At 42.0% G+C, this 27,232-nt stretch overlaps 1 protein-coding gene across 2 annotated transcripts; it reads left to right on the top strand.

The window, feature by feature from the left end:
* The first annotated feature begins 220 nt into the window (after nt 1-220).
* On the top strand, nt 221-26,775 carry trip11 (thyroid hormone receptor interactor 11). 2 transcript variants are annotated; one of them, XM_074691529.1, is made up of 22 exons: nt 221-384; nt 564-822; nt 3,362-3,438; nt 5,240-5,350; nt 5,450-5,752; nt 6,728-6,796; nt 7,292-7,457; nt 7,573-7,899; nt 7,978-8,018; nt 8,109-8,207; nt 8,313-8,516; nt 9,913-12,930; nt 13,042-13,182; nt 15,094-15,287; nt 15,474-15,637; nt 15,723-15,826; nt 16,933-17,032; nt 17,687-17,768; nt 18,046-18,160; nt 21,398-21,520; nt 22,847-22,991; nt 23,141-26,775. In XM_074691529.1, exons 2-22 carry the CDS (start codon nt 684-686, stop codon nt 23,347-23,349), a joined length of 5,931 nt encoding a protein of 1,976 aa, XP_074547630.1. In that variant the 5' UTR covers nt 221-384; nt 564-683; the 3' UTR covers nt 23,350-26,775. The 2 variants fall into 2 exon arrangements, with proteins under 2 accessions (XP_074547630.1, XP_074547629.1); XM_074691528.1 differs by having other exon boundaries at nt 221-822.
* The last annotated feature ends 457 nt before the right edge of the window (nt 26,776-27,232 follow it).

Here is a 27,232-nt window from a genome sequence, read left to right as displayed (position 1 = left end):
CTTTCTTTTTCTTCCTTTTTTGTTTGTTTTAATCAAACAGTGTTCTCTATTGTTCTTTTTTCACCTGGCGGGAACGAACTCCTATACAAAAATATTTTTTCCTGAAAGTCAGTGACACCTAAAATGATCCAAATTCAAGGAGTTTCCTGACCAGTGACGATGTTCCTGAAAGCACCATGGATTTGTTGGTCCTCCAGAATCCCACAATGCACCGCGGCCGTCCTCTGTGTCCACGTCAAACCTGACAGCCATCAGCCGAGCTGGTAATGGCTGCAGTTGAGGTGGCACTTTCTGGGCGCTGTGTTGTTTGGACGGACTAAATACCTGCTGTAAATCACCTCCAGCTCTTTGACTGCGGATCACACGGACCTGGAATTGAAGCCGGTAAATGATCAATGAGCTGTTTTGTTGTCATGCACCGTCGGTTAGCCTGGGTGTCTTGACAAATTCCTCCAGGCAAACGATCAGCTGTGATCATCCAGGCTCTGAGTTAAATAGGCGTCTGTCAGCTTGAAAACCCACTTTGTTTAAGCTCTCTAACGCTTACATTAATGTGTTTGTAGAGAGGCGTACACAGTTTAGCTTAATGAAGAAGTTTTCAGCTCCGGAGCCAAAGCTAAGCTAGCTAGCCCCGACCCCTCGTCCTCCTCGGCCCTGCTTTGTTGTTGTTTGGACGCCTGAAGATGTCATCGTGGCTGGGTGGACTCGGCTCCGGCCTCGGCCAGTCTTTGGGTCAGGTCGGAGGGAGCCTGTCTTCATTTACCGGACAGATATCAAACTTTACCAAAGACATGCTGCTGGAAGGGGTGGAAGAAGTAGGAGGTAAGTCTGTCTTCATGGCATGTCTGTGACTGACACTTTGTTTGACACACCTGTGTGTGTGAGAGAGAAACATATACATTGTCTTGATTCCAACCTGATAATAAGAATCATGGTGAAGTTACCTTTAGTTTTCAAGTCTTAACAGCGACTAGATCACAACAGAGAAATAATGTTGTCCTTTAAAAGGTTATTAATTTATTTAAGTATTCATGTGAGGTAAATGCACATAACTTTAAAAAGGAAGACAAACCAAGATCAAAATATTTTTAAGACCAAACCTCCTATAGAGTGCTATGAGAAATGTTGAATAAAACATGGTTTTGTTGGTTTGCAGATCATTAAAATTCCTCATTTAATTAAAAGCAGTGAATAGACAGAGATATATTGAAACTAAATGTTTTTTAATTGATTTATGAAACATAAATGCTCGATTCAAAATTGGTTCCCCACCACATTCGAAAACAAGCTGTGACAGAAACATTCAGTGCTAAAAAAGCTGTGCAGTGCTTTAACATACAAACATTTGGAGAAACATTGCATAACTTATTCATTGAAGAGGTTTACCACTCTGTGAGAGACTGCGTTAGCTAATAGTTATTTGATTTCAATATAATGTACCTCAGATTTAAATGGGAACAATTTTTATTTACACTGTGTAAAATATGCAGAATCTGGGTAAATTTCTGGATGGGCATGATCTGCAGGTCCTCTGGCATTAAAATTAAAATGACTCTGTAGTGGAAATCACCACATCGGCTCTGCATCACTTAAAAAACCTTTGTGAACACAGTTCGTCACTACATCCACAAATGAAGATTAAAATTACACCATCTGCAGAGAAAAACAAATGTAAACATAATCCAGATGTTAGACTAACTGAGGGGAAACGGAAAACTGTCTTCTGGTCTGATGAATCAAATCTATACTGTTTGAAATTCATGAACGCTGTGTCCTCCGTAAACAATTACGCTTATTGATCTGATTCTCTTGTCAATTTCTACCGTGAATTTTCTGTTTACAAGAGTAGGCTTTACAGGTTTTCTTTGTTAACAACACATTTTTGAGTTTATATGTAATCATAACATGACACTCTTGGCATTTAACGCTGTGCGTCGTGTTTTAACATGTTGGTGGTCCTTTTTTGTGAGGTAAGGCCAAGCTTTCAGTGGCTTTAATCTCTGATCTCTTTGATCTTATTGGAAATTCTCCTGCTGACTGACAAGTGTGGCACATTACGTGACATCAACGTAAGGTCTGGCTGCTCTGGCATGATTTAAAGAATCAACAAGGGAATCATTAAGCATGAAGGCTAATGATGTCAATAGATAAAACTCTTTCAAATTGATTCTTAACAAGAACCAGTTATCGATACCCACCCCTACTCACGACTGATAATGGAGTTCGTATCATTGGTGCTCCTTCTTATTTGGCCTTTTAAACTCAGATGTGTCATCAGTCTGAAGCCAGCACACAGCCAAAGATAAAGCATAAACTGAAAGAGAACTTTGGTCACAGATCTCCAGCTCACAGCTTCAGTCAAAACACAACAGAGTGAGTCCTTATCACAGAGTGGGGAGCAATGCTCCAGGTCTTTAATCTGTCACTTCAGGGATTTTAAAGAAGAAACAGGAGCTGTCTTTTTCTTCAAGCTTCACGTTTTTGTAGTTGTGGGTTTTCTTGTTTCTCTTTTAGTTACATTTTCTTTATTGGAATCTGAGGAGGGTCTTGAAAAATCTTACATTTGGTTGAGTGTGAAGCTATGAGTGTTCAGGCCATCTGTCAAAATCCCATCGCTCTGAAAAAATCCTCAGACATGTTGGCGTGCCCAGCCGTGCATGTTTGTTTGTCATGTGAGCTGGGTTAAACAGATCTGTGTCAGTGTGTGACTCAGATAGAGAGGAAAAAATGTTCCCTGTTCGTATCTCTTGAATGTTTGTGTGCACTGTCAGATAAATGTTCACACTGTGACCCTGTTTTTACATACTACTAGGTCTGATTGACCAAAAAAATCTGCCTTTGTTGTGATCACTGATAGAGAAAAATATGCTAATTGTAAATTAAAAACAGACTTTTACACCTGACTTTCTAACACTTAAATTTTGGTTTGTTGCGTTTTATCCATGCTACGTTCGCTGAGGATGGTTAGGAAGTCAGAAAACTGGAAGAAGGAACAAAGTGTGTGACAATTTAAAGGAATTTATTTGCAAACTAAGCAAAACAAGCTACAGAAAACATTTACTTACCTGGACAATGAGTGCTCACTATTCATGGAGTCTTACTATTAAAAATACTTTGAGTAAAAAAACTTTGACTGAGTGTATATTTACCTCCTAAGCTGTGACCACCCACCTCTTGGTTTCTGGTTAAAGTAATCCAAAGCTTTTTGTAAACAGTAAACCTCTTTTTGTTTGCTTTCTACATCTTATTCCTGTTGCCTGTTTTCAACACTGACTTCAGAGGAATAATGAATCATGTATAATATTCCTCGCTCTGCCTGGATGTGATTTATTCATTGCTATTTTCCCCCCTGTAACTGCAGATGCTGCCACAGAGCTGCATGTGTCCAATGCCAAGTTGGCTGAAGTCGAAGCTGCTTTTACCACACAGAAATCTGAGGTGAGACATCAGGTGCACTAAGAGTACATGTATCTGGCTCACTGGGAACTTTCTCTTCACAGTGGGGAAAGCTTCTGAATTTAATCTACTTGAGTTTCCCTGCAGGTCAGCATGCATTAGATCAGAGCTCATTTTACCTGAGTTTGAAGTCAGATGTTGCTCCTGTTCCTGAGAAAAGTCTTTAATCCCTGCAGAAAGAGAAAGTCACATGCTCTGCAGAGAGAGAAACAGAAAGAGGGAGACCTCCCTGTGATGAAGTCTACCCTTGTTGCTTTTGTGGGATGTTTCTTTATGCATTGGCGTAAGGGCTCATCATGATTAATTGAAGTTTCTACCTTGATTTCGGTTATTGCACGATATTCCACTCTCAACCCAGTTAATTCTGTAAATGTATAATTTTGAAACAAGTCACTGAAATAAACAAGCACAAATGAACACTTAAGGGTTATTTATTCAAACAATGGCATTGAAAATGGTACCTAAATGCATCCTTGTGACTGTGAGAGAGTGGAAGAGAAGGCAATTTTCCAAGCTGGACATGAACACAGCATTACAAGGTTATATATTGAAGAGTAGATATGTTAAGTTGGAAAAAATATGTATTTTATTACTAAACAAATTTATATTTTTTACCACATAAACACAAAAAAGTACCAAAAATCGGTACCGTTGGGTACCGGTACCGATTGCCAGGTACCTGGTATCGGTACCGTATCGTTTCAAATGTGAAAGGCACCCATTCCTAGCTAGCACGGAAATGTTTTGTGAAAAATAAAATCAAATTTCCTTAAAAAAGGAGGGGAAAGATATGCCACATAATTTTAACTGTAAATTATTTATTGATATATTTATTTTATTTTTTTTATTCATTTATTTCATTATTTTTCTTTTGCTATATCTGCCCCCCTTCTTTGTACTTCAAGGACTGGAGTGACCACCTTGTTCCGATGTTGCTCATTTGTTTGTTTGTGGGAATGAAAGACTATTTCTTTATTTTGCAAGCAAAATAAATAATTTTAATACTCTAGTATCAATGTAGAAAATGACTTCGGCCTTCTGAAAAAGGACACAATTTGGCTACAGTAAGGATGATCTCAGCCAAAAAAAAGTAGCAAACAACTGACACGGGATTCTTTTTGGGTACAAGCTGCTGGCGTTGTGCTGTCAGCTCAGTGTTTGAGTTTTTCTCCATGACACTTCTGTTCCAAGACCTCCAGAGTCCTGCTGAATCCAACCGCAATCTGTTAGCATCACATTATCTACGTGGGTCGATCCAGCCATGCTCAGTCCATTCTTGGTCTGACTAAGCTGTTTACATGAATTTTAATAGTCTGATCTCATGCTGGCTAAGCTTTTAGCCTAATTTCTTAAGTTGCATGTTGCTTACATGCTTTGTGACACCTGGCTACCTGCCGTGAAACTACACAACCAGTAGTGTTTTTAAAGGGATGGTTTATTAGTAAGGAGAGACTAACAAGGAGGGAAAAACTGAAATCGCCACAGCAGCTTTACTTCACTTAGAAGCTCTAAACATCGGTTTTGATTATTTTTTAGTTGATTGCCCAGCCCTTACCAGTGTGCAGGTTTTTAAAGATCAGCACATTCAGAAACTGTAGGTATCTGTGTTCTTTATGAGGTTTCTGCACCACAGCGTTCATCGTGCTGAAGTGCTCTTCACCATCTCTGCAGCATTCCTCTGTGCTCAACAAACTCCTCAAACCACCATCCTTTGGAGCCAAGAGGAATGTGAATTTCCTGCATTTTTCTGTTATGGACTAACTCTTGTCTCTTTTTGTTTCAGTATGACAGATTAAGGAAGCTTTACGCGGAGCTGGAGGAGAAGCTGGAGGCGTCGGAGATTCAGATTAAAAGACAGACTGCAGAGTACAGAACGCTGCTGCAACAGAAAGATGTATGTGTTTTTTTACAGTTTTATATTTGATGCAAGGGCCAAACAGGATAACAATGATATTTTTTCTTAATATTAGGTTAATGTTTGTGGTTTTCCCAGGTGGAGATCAGTCACCTGAAGGCTCGGCAGAATGGACTCCAGGAAGAAGTCAAGAACCTGCAGCAGTCAGCTCAGTCAGCTTCTAGCGGTGCTGCGCTGCTTCCGGTCACCACGTCTGCCGCGTCCACTACTTCCTCTTCCGTCTCTTCTTACCTGTCCCGTCCCTCAGGGGCCCACCAAGGCTTCCATGGCGATGAAATGGACCTCAGCGACGTCATCTGGTCGCAGCAGGAGATCAACCGGCTGTCCACAGAGGTCATGCGTCTGGAGGCAGAAGTTGCCCACTGGAGACGAATGTCCCAGGTAATGAGAATTTAAAAATTTGTTGCTGTAGTTAAAGTTTTTAATATAGTAATATCAGAAAACATTGAGGCAGATTGTTCTTTTATATCAAAGGTCTGCAACCTGCAACCCTGTGCAGCTCTTTGACTCTTTTGCAGTGGATTCACAATGCTTTTAAAAAATATTGTGAAAATATTGAATTTTTATTTTCTTTCTTACATAGGGTATTGATGATTAAAGACAATAGAACTGCATAATATCATACTTCAACATTTTGTTAAAATAAATATGCATCACCTCTTGCAATAGTGCTTTCATTTTTTTTTTAAGATTTTTGCAAATTTTTAAAAACAATTTTTATACAAATTTAGATAAAAATCCCAATTGTTTGAAGATTTTTGAAAATTTTGCTAATTCCATTTTTTTACATTTCTGCAAATTCTTGCAAATTGTTTTAATTCCATTTTTTTAATTTGGCAATTTTTTGAACATTTACATTTTTTTTAATATATAGAATTTTTTTGAAATGACAATTTTTTTTTTGTTTTGAAAGTTATTTACATTTTTTGAAATTTGCGCACAACCTGAATCAATTTTGTGAAAACTTTTGCAATTTTTTGAAATTTAAAATTGTTTAAAAAATTTTGAATGAAGAGAAAAGACTGCAGGACTGAAAGTTGGAACTATTTTGAAATTTCATAAATTTTGCAAATTTATGAAATATACGACATTACAGGTTTTTCATTTTTTGATTATTCTTGCAAATCCATGATAAAAAAAAATCTGACATCACAAGTACAATTGTATAAACACAAAAAACGTCTCGTTTAGATAATTACTCACTAGATTTTTACTTTGTATAGAATTTTATACACTTTGTTACTTCTGAATGACTTTAATCCAGGTGAGCTGAGGCCAAACGGCTCTTATGAAAATAAAGGTTGCAGACCTCTGTTTTATATCAAGTACTAAAGAAATCTTTCTTTGTTTTTTCAGGCGTCCACGGCTGCAGGAGGTGGAAATGGTGACCAGAGTGAGATTCTTAAACTTCAAAGAACTATAAAGGTTAGTTTCTTATTGTTCCAAGATTGGTTTAAAGTTGTTTGTTGCTGAGTTTTTTGTTTATTTACAATAAACATTTTAATATTGTCAGAGTATTTCAAGTCAGATTTTTTAAGAAGCATCATTCCTGATCACAACTCTAAGCTTCTTTGGAGTCCTGAAGAAATTTTAATCCTCTTTAAGATCCTTTTTTTGTTCGTATAAGTGACAATTTAATGCTTTTTGTTTTAATTTTTATCCTCATTATAAGCTGAGCTGGCTGTTTTAGTAAAAGATAAGGTTAACATACAGTTGTTGTATTTAGTGGAGCATTATGCAGCATTTAGAGCCCGAGGAGTCACATGTTTCCCTTACAATTTGTTCGAAACAGCGAAAAAAGCGTGACTATTTGAATTCTGGATGATTAAATGTTTGGGTATGTATCTCAAAATGTAGCTTTTGATGAAAAAGAAGTAAGAATCTCTGGGTCTCATTGCTCTCACTGCTGCTTTGGAACAGGAGCTGAGAGAGGAGATGAGTCGTGAGGTGGATGAACACCAGCATGAACTGGCTGCTCTGCAGGACGCTCAGCGGCAGAAGATGGCCGACGTCACACGGCGGCACAGGGAGGAGTTAGCTGATTATGAGGAGAGGATAGAGGAGCTGGAGGAGCAGATTCAGAGTGGTTTGACCAACTTTTGCATTTACTGATTAAACCCAACAGACGAAATTGCAGATTTTATACTCAAAATGTTTGTCCCAGGTTTGCTAACATCCTACTCCAAATCATTTCCCTTCAGGTGGGGGTCAAACAGCTTCCTCATCAGATGCCTCCAAACTTCTTGAACTCCAGAGGATCGTCACCTCTCTGCAGGCGGCAGCAGAGAAACAGGAGAAGCAGCTGCTGGAGACGACCACACAGCTGGAGGAGGCGCAGAAAAAGCAGGCCTCACTGCAGCTGGAGAAAGACGAAGCACAGGAGGAGAACACTGAGCTGCTGCAGAACTACACACGGCTGCAGACCTCGGTCGCAGAGCTGCAGACCCGAGTGCAGGAGCAGGAGGGGAAGACTCTGCAGAAAGCGCAGCTGGACCATGAGATCCAAGTGCTGAGGAAAAACCTCACAGGTACACCATCACTACTTTTCATTTGTGCTCATTCAGCTCTCTTTATTCTGCAAATTCAATCAAATTTCTGCTTTTCAGATGCAGAAAGAGAAATAGAGAGACTAAAGAGCCTGGCAGAGGTAATTTTGAGTCTAGATCTGTATCTGCGGTGCGTTGTTGTATCATTTGACCCCACACTTTAACGACCTCTGAAACATTTTGTTTATTAGGCTGAACCAAAGGAAGAGGTTGAGCATGCAGACATATTAGAACTGAACACCATCATTGGGATGTTGAGACAAGAAAAGGAAGCAGTGGAACAAGAAAAGGTCAGTTCAGTTTCTCTCTGGACATGTTTATAAAGTTTTCTTTGTATTGTTTTTTAAGAACCCTATATCTGTTCTTGGTAAAGTTTATTGACTTTCTTCTCACAGCTTAATCTGGAAGAAAGACTGAAGGTGGCAGAAGAGCAAGTCCAAAGCAATAAAGAAGTTGAATCGTCTGATTCAGAGTCGCTGGAGGATCTGAAAGTGGAGCTGGAGCGAAGAGAAAAGGCTCTGAGAAACACGGAGGAGGAACGAGACATGCTGATGTCAGAGCTGGAGGAGTTGGATCGACAAAACCAGGAAGCAACACAGGTCAGACTGGCTTTTCACTCAAAGGTGTAATTATGTCCGTTTGTGAAGTTCTTATCCAATCAGCATTCAGAAAGTGCTTTTGAATAAAGGGGGCAGGGCCAAGGTGAACAAACTCCCAGGGTGAAAACAGGAAGAAGTTTTGATCAGACAGTTTGTGATGTCGGAGAAATAAAAAACGGATTAACACGTTAATTCCCTTAAATCTCTGCATACATGAACAAATAAACATGTTTGCAGTTCTTATTTTTCTTCTCTGTCTTCTCCCCCGATTTGTGGATCTCCTTTTTTTCTTCACATCATTTTTCTTTTTCTACTTCTTCTCAGCTTTCTCCTTCTGTTCCTCATTATCTTCTCCTTCTCCTCCATTTTCTTTTTGTTTTTCATTTTTCTGTCTTCCTTCATTTCCTCTTCTCCCTCTTCTCCCTCTCCTTCTCCTCTCCTTCTTTTTCTTCCATTTAAGCGTCCTCTTGCTCTTTCCTCCTTAATTTTCTTTTCTCTTTTCCATCCTCCATCTTTTGTCAAGTCTTCTTCTCCGACTCCTCCATCTTTCTTCGTTCCTTCATCATTTCTCCATTTCCTTCCTTTTTGTGGATCTCCTTTTTCTTCTTCTTCTTTTTTTACTCTTCCTTCATTTTCTCCTTCTCCTCTATCTTCCTTTATCTCTTCACCTCCTCTAGCACCGTATCTTCCTTCCTTCCTTCCTTCCTCATTTCCTACTCCTTCCTTTTCCTACTCCTTTCTTCCTTCCTTCATCTTTTCCTACTCCTTCCTCCCTTCCTTTCTTCCTCCCTTCCTTTCTTCCTTCCTTCCTTTCTTCCTTCCTCCCTCCCTTCCTTCCTTAATCCTTTCTTCATACTTCCTTTCTTCCTCCCTTCCTTTCTTCCTCCCTTCCATCCCTCCTCCCTTACTTCTTTCCTTCCTTCCTCGCTTCCTTTCTCCTCTCTTCCTTCTTTCCTTCCTTCTTCTCTCCCTTCCCCCTTTTCTTGTCCCCTCCCCACCTTCCTCTCTCTTCTTCTCCTCCTCTTCCATTTTTGTCCATCTCTTTGTTTCCTTCTCCACCTCTTTCCTGTCTTCTTTCTTCTCTTTCTCCTCATCCCCTCCTTTCCTGGTATGCATGTTTTTTCTTGTTGCTTCTTTATTTTTCCTTCCTTGCTGATCCTCCTCTCTTCAAATCTTCCTCTTCTCTACTTTTTATTCCTCTCTTTTCTTTCACCTTCCTTTTTTCTCTCCCATGTAGTATTTCTAGTGTTAATTAATCAATTAATGGTGTTTCTAACACACATTGATCCTCAAACAACATTGTTTGAATGATTTTATCTCCTGAAATGATTCAGAAATGTACCAATGAATCCGTCATTCTCATGTTAACTTTGTTTTTCCATCTTCTCTTCTCCAGCATTTGATCTCTGCGAAGGAGCAGCTCAGTGGGCAGCTGAAGGAGTCAGAAACTGAAATGAAAAGACTGACCACAGAGCTCAGCACCACCAAAGACAAGAAGAAAGCGCTGGAGCAGGAGCTGGAGACCCAGAAGGAGAAAATCAGCCAGAGCGCCTTCACCCTGAACGACCTGCACATGAGCAAACAGCAGCTGGAGGGGACGGTGAAGGAGCTCAGAGACAAACTGGGACTGGCTCAGGAGCAGAGCAGGGAGGTACGCAGAGAGCTCACAGAGTTGAGGAGGACTCTGCAGGACCGAGAGGAGCAGCTGTCTGCAGCTAAAGCAGAGCTGGATCAGGCGGGGCAGGAAGGAGCTGAAGCACAGAGGAGTGAAGACCAGATAGCAGGGAAGGAGCGGGAGCTGTCAGAGCTCAGGGAAGAAGTTGCAGAGTTGAGGAGCTCTAAGGAGAAGGTGATGGGCGAGGACTACGAGTTAAAGATGGAGAACAGAAGGTTGAAAGCAGAGAGCGAGGAAGCCACCAGGCAGATAAAGGAAAGCCATGCAGCTCTAAACCGAACCGTCCTGGAGAAAGACACTCGTATCGAAGCTCTGAAGCTGGAGAAGAACCAGCTGGAAGGTGAACTGAGGCAGGCTGAGAGCACGCTGACAGAACAAGCCAAGCAGTACCAGCAGACCATCGAGGAGCTGACGCGAGCTCGCTCCATGGATGCTTCAGCTCTGCAGACCGAGCACGAACGCGCCATCAAACTCAACCAGGAGAAGGACATGGAGATCGCTCAGCTGAAGAGGGACATGGAGCAGGTAGCTTCAGATCACAGAGACACCAACGAGATGCTCTCCATCACCGTGGCGGGACAGAAGCAGCTGACAGATTTACTGCAGGAGAAAGACGTCTTCATGGACACTTTGAAACAAAACGCCTCAGATTTGCAGACGGAGCTGGACAACAGAATTTCAGTGGCAACAAAGGAGGCTGAAGCTCTAAAGCAGGCGCTGGAGGAGAAAGATAAACAGCTGGGAGGCATGAAGGAGGAGAACAGTCATCTGAAAGAGGAGATTGATCGACTCAGGGATCAGCAGAGCAGGCCTCAGCCTCTGTCTGAGCCGAGGACTTTAGACATCATCACCGAGCTGGAGACAGAGATCACACAGCTCAAGTCCTCCAAAAACAGACTGGAAGAGGAGCTCCAGACTCTGAGGAGGACCTCGGAGGAGCAGCAGGCCTCTCTCCTCCTGTCACAGCAGTCCCTCCAGGTTCAGCAGAGCGAGCTGGAGCAGGCACACGCTCGCCACCAGCAGACCACACTCAACTACGACAGACTCATCCACGCCAGAGACGAGGAGCTGTCCCGCCTTCAGCAGACGGTTGATCAGCTTAGCGAGAGTCGAGGTCGTGCTGACTCTCCTCCTGTGCAGGGAGACGTCATCCTGCAGGAGGAGAAAACTCAGACTCTCAATCAGGACAATGGTAACGAGAAACATGACCTGTCGAAAGTTGAAATCCAGAAACTGGTGAAAGGCATCAAGGAGAAGGAGACGGAGATCAGCCAGCTGAACGAGAAGAACCTGTCCCTCACCAAACAGCTCGATCAGCTGGTGGTGTCTCGTGATGAAGTGGGGAAACTGTCCCAGATGATCCGGCAGAAGGATCTGGAGATCCAGTCGCTTCATGCAAGAGTGTCGTTAGGTGGAAACAGCGGACAGGATGTCTTATTCCTCCAGCAGCAGCTGCAGGCGTACGCAGTGGAGAGGGAGCAAGTGCTCGCCGTGCTCAACGAGAAGACCAGAGAGAACAGCCAGCTCCGCTCCGACTATCACCGCCTCATGGACATCATGGCTGGGAAGGAGGCCGCTCTCCTGAAGCTCCAGCAGGAGAACCAGCGCCTCTTTAACATGAGCGACCCCTCAGGAAGCCAGGAGATGTTTAAGGAGACCATCCAGAATCTGTCCCGCATCATCAGAGAGAAGGACATAGAGATTGATGCTTTGACCCAGAAGTGCCAAACCCTGGTGACCGTCCTGCAGGCGTCAGGAGGAGAGTCAGGCCCCGGCTCCGGAGGCGTCAGCAGCAACCAGTTTGAGGAGCTGCTGCAGGAAAGGGACACGCTAAAGCAGCAGGTGAAGAAGATGGAGGAGTGGAAGCAGCAGGTGATCACCACTGTTAAAAACATGCAGCACGAGTCCGCTCAGCTGCAGGAGGAGCTCATCAAACTTCAGGGTCAGGTGACGGCAGACAGCGACTGCAGCTCCAAGCTGACGGTGGACTACTCCCGCCTGATCCAGAGCTATGAGCAGAAGGAGAAGAGGCTGGGGAGTCTGAGTCAGGAGCTGGCACAGGTGCAGCAGACCATCACCAAGCTCAGCTCCACCAAGGACGTCCTGCTGGGGAAACTTGACAGCGTAGCACAGACTCCTGAAGCTGCTCCTGCTCAGTCGAGTGGACCTCCTCTCAGAGCCGAAACTCCGAGCCAACAGACCTCAGCAGCCGCAGATGTCGAGAAACTGCAGGAGGAAATTGCAAGATTACAAGCTCATTTGGCTGAGAGGGAAAACACCATCAGGACTATCCAGGAGAACAACCACCGCCTTTCCAACTCAGCGTCTGCCTCAGAGATTGAGCAGAGGAGTCAAGCTGAGGAGGCGCGGCAGGTCAGGGAGAGACTGGAAACCCTACAGAGATCTGTGAGGGAGAAAGACCTGCTCATCAAAACCAAAGGCGACCAGCTGAGCCAGGTCAGCGAGGCGCTACGCAACCGCGAGAACGACAACGAGGTGCTGAAGCAGGCAGTGACCAACCTGAAGGAGCGGGCTCTCATCCTGGAGCTGGATGTGAAGAAGCTGAAGGAGGAGAACGAGCTGGTTGCCGCTCGATCTCGAGAGAAGGAGTCAGAGTTCAGAGCGCTGCAGGAAACCAACATGCAGGTTTCTCTCCTGCTGCGGGAGAAGGAGTTCGAACTGAGCGCTGTGAGCGAGAAGGCTGCAACTGTGGAGCGGATGCTGAAGGACAAAGAGCAGGTCGGTCTGCAACAAAGACCTCCAAGATGATTCTGGAGGAAAATGCATGTTTCTTTGTGAAGTTATCATTCTCTTTCTTCTTTGACTTACTCTGTTGGTTTTATGACGCAGGGTAAATCTGGTGAGCTGAATCAGCTCCTGAATGAGTTGAAGTCCATGCAGGAGAAAGCTGTGGCCTTCCAGCAGGAGAGGGATCAGGTGATGATGGCGCTGAAGCAAAAACAAATGGAGACCACTGCAGTACAGACTGAGGTGAGTTTACAGTCATGGCTCATGTGTTGGTCATCAGTAATTAATATCTCAATATAATGGGCAGTTTTACCTTGATAACGATAAATGCACAATGAATCCCTGACTAATGACTATCTTTGCCATCTGAAAATAACTGCAGGAATTGCAAATCAACTGCTTTTTGTTGATTTATTGACCAAAACTGGCACACATTACTCTCAATTAGGGATGCACTGATCTGAAAATTTTGGCTGATACGGAAATCCGATATTGATATTGTTGTTATGGCCAATAACTGATATTTACCAATATCATTATTGGTAAATAGAAAATAAAAAATCTCAACACGGATAATGTGTCGAGGTAGTTTAAAGAGAGAGAATGGCGCAATTGTGAGAAAAGAGATCATGGAGAGGATCAAAGGATGGAGCTTCCGAGATAAACACGATCATAAAAAGTTCGTTTTGTCTGGTTTTTGAGTCAAAAACAGGAAGAGAGACATAAAAGAAGAGGATCCACTCTTCTTAGGTAGATTTTGTGTTTACATAGTCATAGAAAACAATATTATTTGGGCCTTGAAAGTTCGTCCAAGATGCTCTAAAAATGGCCAGCAGCTAATGAGTAAGTATAGGCTCACTTTAACGGATTTATACCGATATATTGTGCATCCCTTCTTTTAACGAGTTATAAAAGCATAGAAATCCCTTTTAACCATTCATGAATAGACAGGCTCATATTGGAGAATTACAAAGTTTTTCACCTCCAAGATTAACTTTTCCTCATCCAAAACTTTGGATTCCCTCTGGATTAGGGATGCACCGGTATCGGTGGATCAGTGCCCCTCAAAACTGGATCTGTATCAGTGGGAAGGGGTCGATCCAGGCAACCAGCTTTCTCCCTTTTCTTTTTTTACTTGCACTCTTGGTTACTTGATTTGGAATGTTGCCTCTGATGCACTTTCTTTGCATTTTGCTGAATTACTAGTCTACAAAGTAAAAAATGTACAATTGAATATTGATTTCTGCACATTCTGTAGCATGGTTTTTACCCAACTGCTGGTAAACATTGAAATGTTTTATAGTTTAAATAAATATGAACTTCAGTAATTCCATGTACTCATTTTTTGCTGTTTACATAAAACATTACCAGTCTTCTCCCACAGTAGGGAATGCAGGTTATTATTAAACACTGGTATCGGATTGGTATTGGTATCGGTTGATGCCTAAAGCCCGGGTATCGGTATTGGAGCCAGAAAAGTTGGATCAGTGCATTCCTACTCTGGATCTGACCTGTTGATGACTTCTGGCCATGTGTCAGTGACATAGTTTTAATAAAAAAGAAAGAGATTTACCATTGGGAGCCAGAACAGGGTGCTTTATTTTGAAATGACAGGATACTCTGATCATTTTGATGTCTGATTACCTGTTTGGTACGATCTGCTCTGCAGAGATTGACGCATTATAGATTGACTGGCAGTGTAACAGTTGTGCACAGCCTTTCGTGATCGCGGTGCTGGCATACTGTAGTGCCTGCTCTCTGAATGCGAAAAAATTGACCAGAGTGGTTTTTAAGTATGGTGTAGTCAGGGCACATACGCTTTAGGTGCACACAACAGGATCAACTTCGACTGACCTTACTTTATCTACAGCTGTGTTTGTCACCTCTTCATTTGAACCATCTCATTGACTGTTCCCTTCTTGTTCAGACTGGATGGGTGAAGTCATGTGACTACACACGCTGTATCTCATCTTAAAGGGGAATGAACATCTTCTTTTCTGTTAAAACACCAAATTTACTGACATGGGCAAAATGATGTTGGTTGTCGTAGTAAATTTTAGTAACGGTAGATTTACAGTTTATCACCCAGACCTATGTGTTAGTGAGTAAAGAGGAACCAACAGTGACGTTACTACGTCTTTATTTTCCTCACAGCTTCAGCACATGAGGGACAAAGAGCAGCGTCTGAACCTGGAGCTGGAAAGGCTTCGTAATCACCTTCTGGAGATCGAGGAGTCGTACACCAGAGAAGCTCTTTCTGCAGAGGACAGGGAGACGGAGCTACGGAGGAGAGTGGCAATGTTGGACGAGAAGCTGGCTTCGTCTTCAAGTGCAGTGGAAAATGCAAGGTCAGTCTCAATCAAACCATCAGGGACGAAACTGATCTGGATTCTGTATAAGCTGTATAAGATTTAGGAAACTGGGTGACTGTATGGTGAATAGAAACAGTTTTTATCTCACTCAGATTACCTGAGCTAATTAATATTTTTATAAATGCTTCTGATTTAGTTGACTCTGCTTTTCTCGACCTACAGCCAACAGGCCACAATGCAGGTGGAGTCTCTGCAGGAGCAGCTGAGTGGAGCAGTAAAGCAGCGGGACGAAGCCCTCATCCGTCTCAGGACCTCACAGGAGCAGGTCAACCAGTATGCAGTGTCACTCTCCAACCTGCAGATGGTGCTAGAGCAGTTTCAACAAGGCAAGTCACATGCAGAGTGAATTCCTGTAACTGTTTTTTGAGGAGATTCATGTTGTGTTACTTTAATCACCTTTCTCCCAAACAGAGGAGAAAGCCATGTACTCAGCCGAGCTTGAGAAGCACAAAAAGGAAAAAGATGAGTGGAGGAGAAAAGCTGAGAGGCTGGAGGACCAGGCCTCCTCACTTCAGGTGCACCAGCGATTAATGACTCCTTAAAGGTCCCATATTATGCTCTTTTTCCGCAGTTTAATATGGATTAATAATGTCTTCATGAAATGGTAGTGACATGTTTTGGTCCAAAAAGCCAATAAATCAAGCACAGCAGCATTGTTTCCAGGCTCTCATAGCCCCTCTGTTCAGAACGCTCTTATTTAGTGGGCGTGGCCTTCATATGTAAATGAGCCACCGCTGATACCGCCCCGCTCTTCCGCTTCACTGAGAGCGGCGCCACAAGCTCTGAGTGCACAGTGTTTAGAAAACAGCGAAGCTCATTTACCGTAACATTACAGGCTAAAACAACAGGCTAACCGCAGCTAAAGTTAGCATCCTGTAGCTAACACAGAGACAGGGGACACTGAGGAAAAGCTCTTACATCTGCTCCACAGCACACAGCATTTAAAATACTCACATTTCCAGGGTCCAAGGTTTGTTGGTGGATGGTTGGTAATGCACCTGGATTCAGGACCAGTCCATTCGCTAGCCCTCTGTTGTACTGTCCAAAGTTGGAAAAGCAGTCGACCGTGAAGTGACTAGCACACACATGCACAGTTTTACCGAGTGAGCTGACACATTTCCTTGATAAATGAACTCTAGCCACTTAGTCTTGTCTTCTTCCGAGATGGGAAGCTTGTGCATGAAACTATGTGGCTGTTTACAGCTAAAAACAAAGCAGTGATGGCTCTTCAACTTTGGCATTCTCCTCCAGCAGCGGGGAGGGGGATATCTGCTCCGATGGACCAATCAGGTCAGACTTGCTCCTGGTTGGTCAAAAAAGGGATCGCTGACGTCGGTAAATCCCCAAAATCCAAACAGCTCGTTTTAGGTCAGGATTTTACATTCACAAGCACTACTAAATACAGGTTTTGTCTATAAATATCACATTTTTTGGGCTGGGAGGAAATCCAAAGACCCACAAATTTCACCTAAAGACTTAAAGTGATTTTTGCATAATATGGGACCTTAAAAAAATCACTGTGCGACTAACAACAAGACCAGACACCAAATTCCAGTCCTGAAATATTTCTTCGGCCAATTGAAGCTACACGTTGATGACAGGCTGTCGTCCTCTCCCACAGATAAACCTCGATGAAGCTAACGCCGCTCTGGATTCAGCGTCTCGTCTCACTGATCAGCTCGATCTGAAGGAGGAGCAAATTGAAGAGCTGAAAAAACAAGGTGAGAGTACTTTTGAGCATTTTCCCTTACATTTCTGCTTTCATCTAACATTTCCCTGCTTTAAATTCATGTCGTAGAAAAGCACACATAAAGACAGAAGCACTCCGCTCTGCTTGTCCTGTTTTTTAAAGATGTAATAAAATAGATCTGCCACTCTTTGAACATTATTCCAGCCCAGCAGCCTCTGAACATCCACTCCATGTTTCTTTATCCTACACATGTCCCAGAATGAGGGAAACTGTGATCCTTCCAGGGCTTAGACTCTGTAGTTTGTGTCACATTTTAATCTCTGTCAGACACACCGTGAGCATTACATCAGAGCTAATTCCCAGACTGTAGTTCTTTTTTCTTCGCGCTCTCAGACGTTGTACTCAATCAGAGCTGATATGACTCCATGAAGTATGTTTGCTTTACTAACCAGACACCTATGGAAAACTTACACCAGGTCTATAAATACTTGGCTAGCTGTGGGAATTTTCTGTTATAGTCTGACCAGTAAAAAGATTACGCTGGTATGTTTGTGTCTCGTTTTCTGACTCCTGATAATCGTAAAAATCTTAGAAGAGCATTTAGAAACACTGACCACCGCTACTCCTTTTTGCTTCATTCACAGACTGAAACAAATTTTGATATTCTTTCTTCTGTTTGTTGCAGTGGATGTGAGGCAGGAGATGTTGGAGGAGGCTCAGAGGAAACTGATGAACCTTCTGAACAGCACAGAGGGAAAGATTGACAAGTAAGTTCAGACATCTTTGGATCAAATCTGAAATTCCTTCATTCATTTCATTTAGATTAAAAGATTACGAGCTCATGTGGTTTTCATCAGATGGCCAAAAATGACTGAAATTTACCCTCATAGGTTGATTTTTTTCATTAAGTGAAGCAAAGTTGAAAGTGAAAGGGAAATGATGGCCTGTGTGGGGGTGTTTACCGGACCGTAATGATAATGATGACAAAGACGGATGCTCTGAATCACATCATGCTTTATTCAATTCATGTCATTCTGTTTTCAGAGTCCTGATGCGAAACCTGTTCTTAGGATACTTCCACACGCCCAAAACCAAGCGTGCTGACGTGCTGAGGCTCATGGGAAGTGTTCTGGGGCTGAGTCGAGAAGATGTGGATAAGGTGAGAACAGCATTAACCCAGAGAAAGAAATGGAAAGAGTTGTAAGAATTCTTAGTTTCCTCACACATATGCACAGGAACGCTCTGGTAGATTCACAGCTGCCCAAGTTCATCCACAGACGGTTTTAGCCTTTCTATTAATTTAATTGTAACTTTATGCTGCTACTGCCTGTGGCGTCTCCAATTTTAAGCCTTTAAGGAGTATCTTCACCGATATTCTCCTCTTAAATCTTAAGCACGCACTAACTACAAGAATTGAAAATAATGATCGCTGATGCACCACATGTGCTCAGTTGTTTGGTCTGACGTTTTTAGTGCACTCGTAAGACACCAGAAAACAGAGGAGTTGTCTGCAGTGATGCCTTTTATCCATTTTGCCCCCAGAGTAATCAGTCAGTAATGGCATGATCTCACACTGATCACTGACAAAACAACAGTTTGATACTGTATAAAAATAATGTGATTATGTGTTATTTTTTAACTGGCTTGAGTGGGCCAGTGGAGCGTGCAGTCAGCTGACCCAGAGCCTTTCTGTTGCGCTTTGAGCCAGGTGAGCAGGCCAGTTACAATGTCGAGCTCTGATCTCAGAAGGAAGCAACGAGCAGCAAAAAACAGAGACTGTGATGGCTGTAGCTACTGTTTGAGAAAAGTAAAAAGAGACAAAGCGCATCTGGATGAAGATGTGGTTAGAGGATAACATGAGCTGTCTGTGCGGTTGTTGTCTGTTGTTGGGGGCTCTCTCTGATTGGCTGTTGTCATCCTCAGGCCTGAACCACACGTATATGGATATATTCCTGAATGCACATTTTTCTGTCCAATTGGGCCTCTCAACCACACGAACACGGCGATTTCACCCACATAAACAGAGATTTTTAAAAACGGATAAAAAAGTGAAGAAATAAAAAAATATCCGGTTGAGTGGATCCGTGTTGCGGTGTTAAACAGCGCTGGTGTTGACGCGATGACGTCAAGCGCCTAGCAACAAGTCACTGTAGCAACGGTTAATAGCCTGTGTTTGACTGCGCATGCTCATAACGTTCTTCTTCTATGGTTTTCACATTTTGCTACCCTGCCACTTATCGGCCAGGCATGGCATTGCAGGCTTCAGAGGCGATTGTTTTCAGTTGGCCTCTTCGTATGGACAGAGATATTTCTGTGGTGTGGATGAAGATTTTTTTTTAAACAAGGACAAAGATATCCGATCAAAAAAATATCCATATACGTGTGGTTCAGGCCTCAGTGAGAATGAAAGGTGTAATCATCCCGATGAATATCAAACATGTTTGAAAAGGATCGGGGCAGCTCCAACGAGTCTGTGCAACTATTGTGGGGCTTAAGATCGATCTGTCACCTGCTCACACTAGAAGATAATCTGATACTGGATCAGATTTCTCCAGCGATTGTCGGAAAGGCTGAATCCGGGTTAAATCGGCCTGAGAATCCTGTAGTGTGAGCCAAGGATTTACTCTACAGGCAATCAGAGACACTTTTTTTAACACTTTTTTATTCTCCTCCATGAGCTGAGCCAACAGCAGGCTCCCCTGTCTAGTTCTTTTTTTATCAATGTCATTCGTTGTTTTGGTCGTTCTTCTGTATCAGGAAGTGCTGACGGCTGAGTCTGCGTCCACCATTAAAATAAAACCCATTGCGTAGAAAATGACCAGCTTTGACAATAAACAGAGGTACGTCCAAACATTTTGAAGCTGTGTCACTATTAATTTAATTTAGCTGAGTTTCATCAGCACAATATAAAATGAATGTCAGGATTACACATTTCTGAATACAGTCTGAGTTACCTGATCCATTGATTTTACTGGTCATTCATTAATAGAAGCACGGAGCATTTTTCCCCCTCATCTTTCCCCTTTTCGTACCAACCAATCAAAGCTTTTAGGAGACCACATCATACCTAGCAACAGGGTCAACCACACCTCCTCACTGAGATCAAAGTTTCTGTCTCCTCCTTGCTCAGAGTTGCTCTTAGAAGCTTCCTGAATCACTCTAAGCTGAGACTCCTCGCTAGGAATTTTTAGGCGAAGTTAAGAGCTTTCTGAGAACGTTTGTGAACATGGGTCCTGGAAAATAACTTCAGGGAAAGAGTGGGAACCCTGTTATTAGCCTTCTCCTGAAGGGAGACAAAAAGTTTGGATTAAATTTTGTTGAAACCCTTCCAGTAGTTGTTGCAACATTTCTTGAAAAAAAACAAAGTCTGTAAACAATTTAATGACAGATTGTCCAAGAGTTGTTGAGATACTTTCGTTTTTCTCTCTGCTGCTCCACTCTGAGTGGGAGTTGTTCTTTTATTTACTCATTGACCACTCTGACCTGTGACAGTGACCGACCTTTTTCAGCTCTGAAAATATTTATACAGTGAAACACGTCCTCCAGAGGCAAACAATGAACCCTGAAACTCTCTGCTGAACTGTGACTTTTCACTCCTGTAAAGTCCTCTGCGAGCTCAGCCTGGACACAGAGAGCTCTCTCCTCATCGAGACCTTTAAGTGTGTGTGTGCGTGTGTGTGTGTGTGTTTTCAAAGAAAATTACCCAACACTCTTAAAGGGAAACAGATACAGCGTAAGGGGCAAAAGCAATTACAACTCCTCAGAAGAAGTATTTTATTGTCTTGGAGGTCGTTCCATTTTCTTTTTTAATGTCTCCCCAGGCTTCTGTTAACGTCGTTTAAACTTTCCACTCAACTCGTGTTCGCAGCAGCCAACTGTCCCACAAAGCCAAGACGTTTTTCAGAATCAACCTCAGAGGAGCGGCTTGTATCCTCCCTCCTGAAGCTTTTTTTTTTTTTAGTGGATCTAAATACTGGGTAGCTGATGCTGAACGCTGCCAGGCTAATGACGTAGATGATTAGGGAGTATGAATGACTGTGGATGAGGAGGGGAGTGTGTGCTGTCAGCAGAGAAATCAGACAGCCTGTGTTTGAGCTTAGAGACCCACAAAATCGTTTTCCAGAAAGGGATGGCAGGCAGAGAGGAAACTAAAGCTGAAATAATCAAACCACTTCTTCAAAAACAGGAGAAAACCCTCTCTTCAGAAACGGCCTGAATAAACAGACTGTCATGTTAATGTACCTGCACTGATTGATCACTTTGATTGGTCTAATACGAGACACTAATATTGTGGAGGTTTCTGATGAAATATGATCTTACTGTGAAGATTTATAGACTCTGTTTCCTCTGAGAGTCTTTCAGTACGTGTCTTTAATCCTTCGCTCTTTGTCTGCAGATGTTGGAGGAGGATGGACGGCATGGTGTTACTGGATGGGTGTCGAGCTGGCTCGGAGGCAGAGGAGCACAGAGTGTCCCCAACACTCCTCAGAGGCCCACAAGTGGCCCAGGGCTCAACTCGGTAAGACGCTGTAGTTTAGGAAGTGTTTTAGTCCCCATTTGTAGTATGTTGTCAGAGTAGTATTGACCAATCAGATATCAGCAGGCAAATGCAGGTGTGGTACACATGCCTCCACTGACTCCAGAGATTTTCAAACAGCAGACTTCATACTTTTTCAATCAGTGTTTGTGCAGTCTAATTTGGGAGTAAGGAATGTGATATAAGTGTTGTTCTTGCAGCTAACGATCCAATCACTGCATCATTTTCTGTCCTCTGTGGAGGAAGCAAACTCCTCACTTAAGATCTTTCATCAGCAGAATATCCGTGAATAAGTCTCTGTGGTTTGCGGTTCCATTTATCTCTTGTATGTGCTTTTTGTTTACCTGTCTCCTGTCGTTAGTGCTGTCTGGTAGTATGGGGTGGGACTTTTTATGTTTTGCTATGTGTTTTGTTTCATTTTGTTTTAATGTTTGTTAGGGATGGAACGGTTCACAAAATCCACGGTTCTGTTCTTATCACAGTTTTGTAGTCACGGTTTTCGGGTCGGTGTACATTGTTGTTTTTTCAACACCTTTATTTTTGCCATATACCCTGATAATCCACTATTAACACATTATTTTTGATCAATTCTCTCTTGTATAGTCATGAAAAACCTGTAAGAATGAAGCTGTTTCCCATTTATAACATCATTAAAGCTGAGTGAAATATTGCTGGTTTCAACACCCCAACTCCTCAGTAAGGAAAGTCTCTATTGGCTGTCCCAGAAGTCACTAAAAGCCACTAAATGACGCTGCTGTCAGAGGTCAAAACATGCACCAATGTCAGACTCCAAACTACAGAAAAATTGCAAGAATTGTCATCTTTAAAAAAACTCAACAGAGGGGTCTGAAAAGTCATCAAATGTAGCAACAAAGTCTCTAAGTTGGCATCACTCTGTGGCGGTTTTATCCTCCACTTTCTATCCGCCATCTTCAGAGCTAACAGAATGACACAACGCCACAGGTACACCCTCTAACTCTGACCGTCTCCTCTACTCGTCATTTACACTTAACACACGCCTCCCCACAACTGTTCCGCTGTATCCTTCGCCTTGTGTTGCGCATGCGAATGACCTGAGCTACATACTCGCTTCGAACTGAGCTGTAAAGTGAAGAAAAAAGAAAAGCACGAACCGAACAGAGCACACACAGCCCAAACCGAGTGAGGGAAACTGAACATTTTGTTTTCTTTTTTCAATAACCAATCCATCCCTGATGTTTGTGTTTATAAAATTGAAGAATCAATAAAAAAGAGTATTTAAAAAAAGTCTCTGTAACCCCTGAATGTCCTGACTTTTTGTTGTTGCAGTCCTTCTCTGAGATGTTTGTAAAGTTCCTGGAGATCGAGTCCACCCCCTCTCTACCTGCACCAAAGCTTTCACACCACGACATCAAGCCTCTCAGCGCCCCTCCTCTGAGGAGATCCAGCGGTGCTGCTTCCAGCGCTGCCACGGGTAAATGAGTCTTCTGGGAGGAGCTGCCTCCAGGATGTTTCTGTCTCTTAATAAGTCATGTCAGACAGGAAGCTCTTGTTCTTTTCCAGTCTGTCTTACCTCCCCAAACACATCAAACTTGATTTAATTTAATCTCTGTCTCCTCGCAGGAGCTGGGAAGCGAGCCGGAGAGTCCAACCCTTTCCTGGCCCCTCGCTCCGCTGCAGTGCCCCTGCTGACTACTTCTGGTCCTGGAGGCTCAGGAGGCGGACACCTGCTGATGAAGCCCATCTCTGATGCTCTGCCCACCTTCACGCCTGTGCCGGTTTCAGCCGAGGCCAGTGCTGGAGCTGTGCTCAAAGACTTATTAAAGCAGTGATCCTGAAACCAGACGGACAGTGGCGTGATTTTACACTACAGACTGAGATACCTGAGCAGTTTTGCTTCTTATTGCTGCTCTATTTTTATTTCCTTCCAAACGAACCATCCGAAGATTCAAAGCCGTAAAAGGTTACTTTGGTGTTTTTAAATCTGGGCCCTACTTTGACACGTTTAGGGTCTTATTGGCTTGTAGGTCCAGTTTCTGATTGTCTGCACATTTCTCCATCCAGCAGCAGTGAAACTGGCTGTAATGTCTGCAGCTGAATGCATCGCTCAGTTTGAGACACTGCATTCAGATTTCCTGCAGAGACAGACCCTTTTTGGTAAAATTATCCATACTGAAGCAGAAGCAGCTGTTAAATCATCACATCCGAAGCTGCCAGACTCCACCGACAAAAACAGTCATTTAACCCTGAGAGCACAGCTGTTGTTAGCCTATTGCTGCTGGGATAGTTAGCTTGTTTTTGTTGTTGTGGGACTTTGGTCTCTTTACTGGATGTTTTTGATCCAACACAGTATTTGTCTGCTGCACAGCTGTACAGAAACCATAACCTATTGAGGCAGCGGTAGACCACAAACTTTAGTGTTCTCTACGCTAAAATTACTGTTTTTCTCAATGGAGTCTGGTGACTGCAAAGATAGGGGGGTGTAGTGACTGATTCTGGTTTCAAAATGCAGCTTACTCTCAGAAAAAGAGAGTCGCAAAACAAGCAAACAAACAAACAAACAAAACTTTAAAGGAACAGTCCCCTTTTTTTTGTTGAATTAGGTACTTACTAGTAGTAAGTGCATTTTTCCAGAAAAGATGCTACTCAACTTACACTGCAAAAAAACTTAAATCTTATGAAGTGTTTTTGTCTTATTTTAAGTAAAAATTGTCTTGTTATTCTTGATATGAGCCACGTTTAACTTATCAGTCCAGAAAAAAACGTTTTATTTCAAGTTATTTAAAGACAAAAATGAGGTCTTAATTGCTTGTGATAAGTAAAAAATCTGCCTATGGAACAAAAGAAAAGTTACATGTTGTAAGACATTATTCTTCTTTTTAGCAAACTTATAAGCACATTTTTCTTGCTTCATTTTACTTGTTACAAGCAATTCAGACCTCATTTTTGTCTTTAAACAGCTCAAAACAAGACATTTTTCTGAACTCATAAGTTAAAAGTGGCTCGTATCAAGATTAACAAGACAATTCTTGCTTAGAATAAGACAAAAACACTTGATAAGATTTCAGTTTTTTGCAGTGTTACTATACATCCCTTTATTGCGCCGTTAAAAAGCTACTTTGTCTTATCACCAATCTCAGACACGACATGTGGCTCCTCCGCCTTTTTACTCAGTGCACTAAAAAAATGTGCATTTTAAAACTTTTGCAGTTTGATATGATTTGAAGCATCAAACACAGAACACGTGGCTGACACAGAAACAGCTGGAGGGTTTAGTTCAGGTCAGTATTCCCTGCAGGAACACGTGTGTTGTCTGTAAGCGGTATGAGCATAAATTAAAGAGAGAAATGTTGCTGTTAATCAAACGAAAGTTAATAAAGTCTGGACCCCAGGGGGACAAGCTGTGCTCAAGGCTACAGCTTACAGGGATCCAAATTAAATTAACAAATAAATAAAGAGAAATGAAGCGAGATGTTATCTATGGTGGAAAATACACTGCAAAAAATGAAATCTTACCATGTGTTTTTGTCTTATTTTAAGTGAAAATGTCTTTTTAGACTCAGTATGAGCCACATTCACTTGCTCAGTCCAGGAAAACATCTTATTTCAAGTTATTTAAAGACAAAAATGAGGTCTGAATTGCTTGTAATGTGTAAAAAAAATCTGCCAGTGGGGTAAGAAAAATGTACTTCTATTAAGACATTACTCTAGTCTTGATAAGCACATTTCTCTAACCCCACAGGCAGATTTTTTTTACTTGTTTTATTCAATTCAGACCCTGTTTTTGTGTTTAAAAAACTTGTAATAAGGAACTTTTCTGGACTGGTCAAGTGAATGTGGCTCATATTTAGTCTAAAAAGATATTTTCACTGAAAATAAGACAAAAACACCTTTTAAGTTTTCATTTTTTTTGCAGTGGTCTGCTACATTTGGATGTTGACGTGAAGTTACGTGTGTAGGGACAATACACTTACTATTGATAAGTATCTCACACCCTGCTTCAAAAAAAGAAGAACTGTTCCTTTAAGTGACCCCACTTTGATCAGGTGCATTTGCTCTCAGTGTTCACCATGCAGGGATGAGAATCTGCTTTCCACAGCTCAGAGGTATTTTTAAAAAAAGGATCCCCTGCTTTAAAAACACCAGACTCACCCTTTAAAAGTGTCTTTGTATGAGAGGCATTGAACTAAAGTGTTGTTTTTTAAGACTTTGTTTTACTTGCAATGACTGTTCTATGCAGCAGAATCTCCCTTTACACATCACTTTAAGTTCACACTCATCATTAAGTGTTCGTCCATGAGCTGAAACGGGAAAACTCTCAACTGGTAGATTTTCATAGAAAGTGTCCTTTTGATCATGAGTAAGTCTTTGATTCTTCTTCGTCGCACAAGTCCTGACACACAAGTGACCTTGCAGACTCACGGTGTGCAGTTCCGCTCATGTGATCGACTTTCTCATCACCTCTTTTTGCAGAAGGAAACACCTCATGTCTGTCCCTTTTCCATCCTCTGACCTGCAGCTTTTAGTCTCTTTTCTTTTCGACAATGCAGTTTCTGATCCAGGACTCAAACGTCTCTGGCAGCAGTCGGCTGTGTGCAGATTTATGTGGTTGCCTACATCTGTTAGAACCATAAAGACATTTTTTTTTGCTAAATCTTGTCTTTTCCAGACAGCCAGACTGTGATATGCAATAAGCGTTATAATTGTGGCTGTGACTGCAGACTGTGGTTGATCAGAAGCTTGAGACTGCTCCTTTGTTTAAGTACAGCACTATTATATAGTTCTACATATGTAAATGGGTGGAGTTTTTCCTATTTATGGGCACGAAGGACGTTTTGGAAGTTAAGTGCCTGCATTTTTGCTAATTAGATAGTTGTATTATCAGGATTGTAAATGGTTAATATAAATATATATATTTACAACATGTAAAAACTGCACATTGAGAAAGTTTTACCTGACCAGAGGCGGCCGTGGCGAGACCGAGCTGCTCTTCTTTTTCTAAAGGCATCAATCAGCCGCTGCAGAAGGAATGTTACAGGGTTTCTCCAGGTGTATCGATGAAATGTAAAAACTGTAAATCCTGGCTGTAAAAGAATTTTTTGTAGATGTAAAATCTGAAACTAAGAGTTGGACTACCTTGAACTTGGCTGAGGTTAGTATCCTCTGACCTGATTGGAGTTTGAAATCAAATAAAGGTACAGCTGACCCTGAGCCACTCTGGGTTTGTTTTTCCTGAACTTTCTTATTAAAAGAGATGGATTTATGTAACTTTCTTAAGAGCAGCTGGTTTTCTCAGGATACAGGGACAATTCTCAGGTGATCAAGGGAAAAAAAACGACATGCAAGTCTGTGGAGAAAGTGAGTTCATAATGTTCAATAGGCCTTGGATGATATGCTATTCTTGCGTTTTAATTCTATTACAATTATTGGGGTGCTGATTCAATTTAAATTCTTGCATATTTATGATTTTTGTGATTTAGTTTGCTTTTTTAACACCAAACCATATGAAAAAATATAATAATGTGATAATGTCTACAGACTATATCAGGAGCCATATTATCCTATAAGATGCACATTACGTGAGTCAGAAAAAAACATTTCACCCTCTGCTGGGTAAAAGTGGTTATTTTTTTTAAATCCACTTTGTAAACAAAGGCTAAAATTTAAATTTTGAATTTGAAAAAAAAAAGATTTTTTTGACAAAGAATCCCGATT

The sequence above is a fragment of the Halichoeres trimaculatus genome, unplaced genomic scaffold (assembly GCF_033239565.1).
Source record: "Halichoeres trimaculatus isolate MK-OKI-2021-1 unplaced genomic scaffold, fHalTri1.1 fHalTri1_scaffold_17, whole genome shotgun sequence".
NCBI lineage: Eukaryota > Metazoa > Chordata > Actinopteri > Labriformes > Labridae > Halichoeres > Halichoeres trimaculatus.
Note: the sequence above shows the minus strand (reverse complement) of the source record. Positions and strands in the feature narration are given on the sequence as shown.

What these genes read in the sequence shown, in the direction of transcription:
- trip11 (XM_074691529.1), top strand. Translation starts at nt 684, where the DNA reads ATGTCATCGTGGCTGGGTGGACTCGGCTCCGGCCTCGGCCAGTCTTTG. An exon ending in AAGCAGTGGAACAAGAAAAG is followed by an intron (nt 8,208 to 8,312) that starts GTCAGTTCAGTT and finishes TTCTTCTCACAG; the next exon opens with CTTAATCTGGAAGAAAGACT. An exon ending in ACAGAGGGAAAGATTGACAA is followed by an intron (nt 17,769 to 18,045) that starts GTAAGTTCAGAC and finishes TTCTGTTTTCAG; the next exon opens with AGTCCTGATGCGAAACCTGT.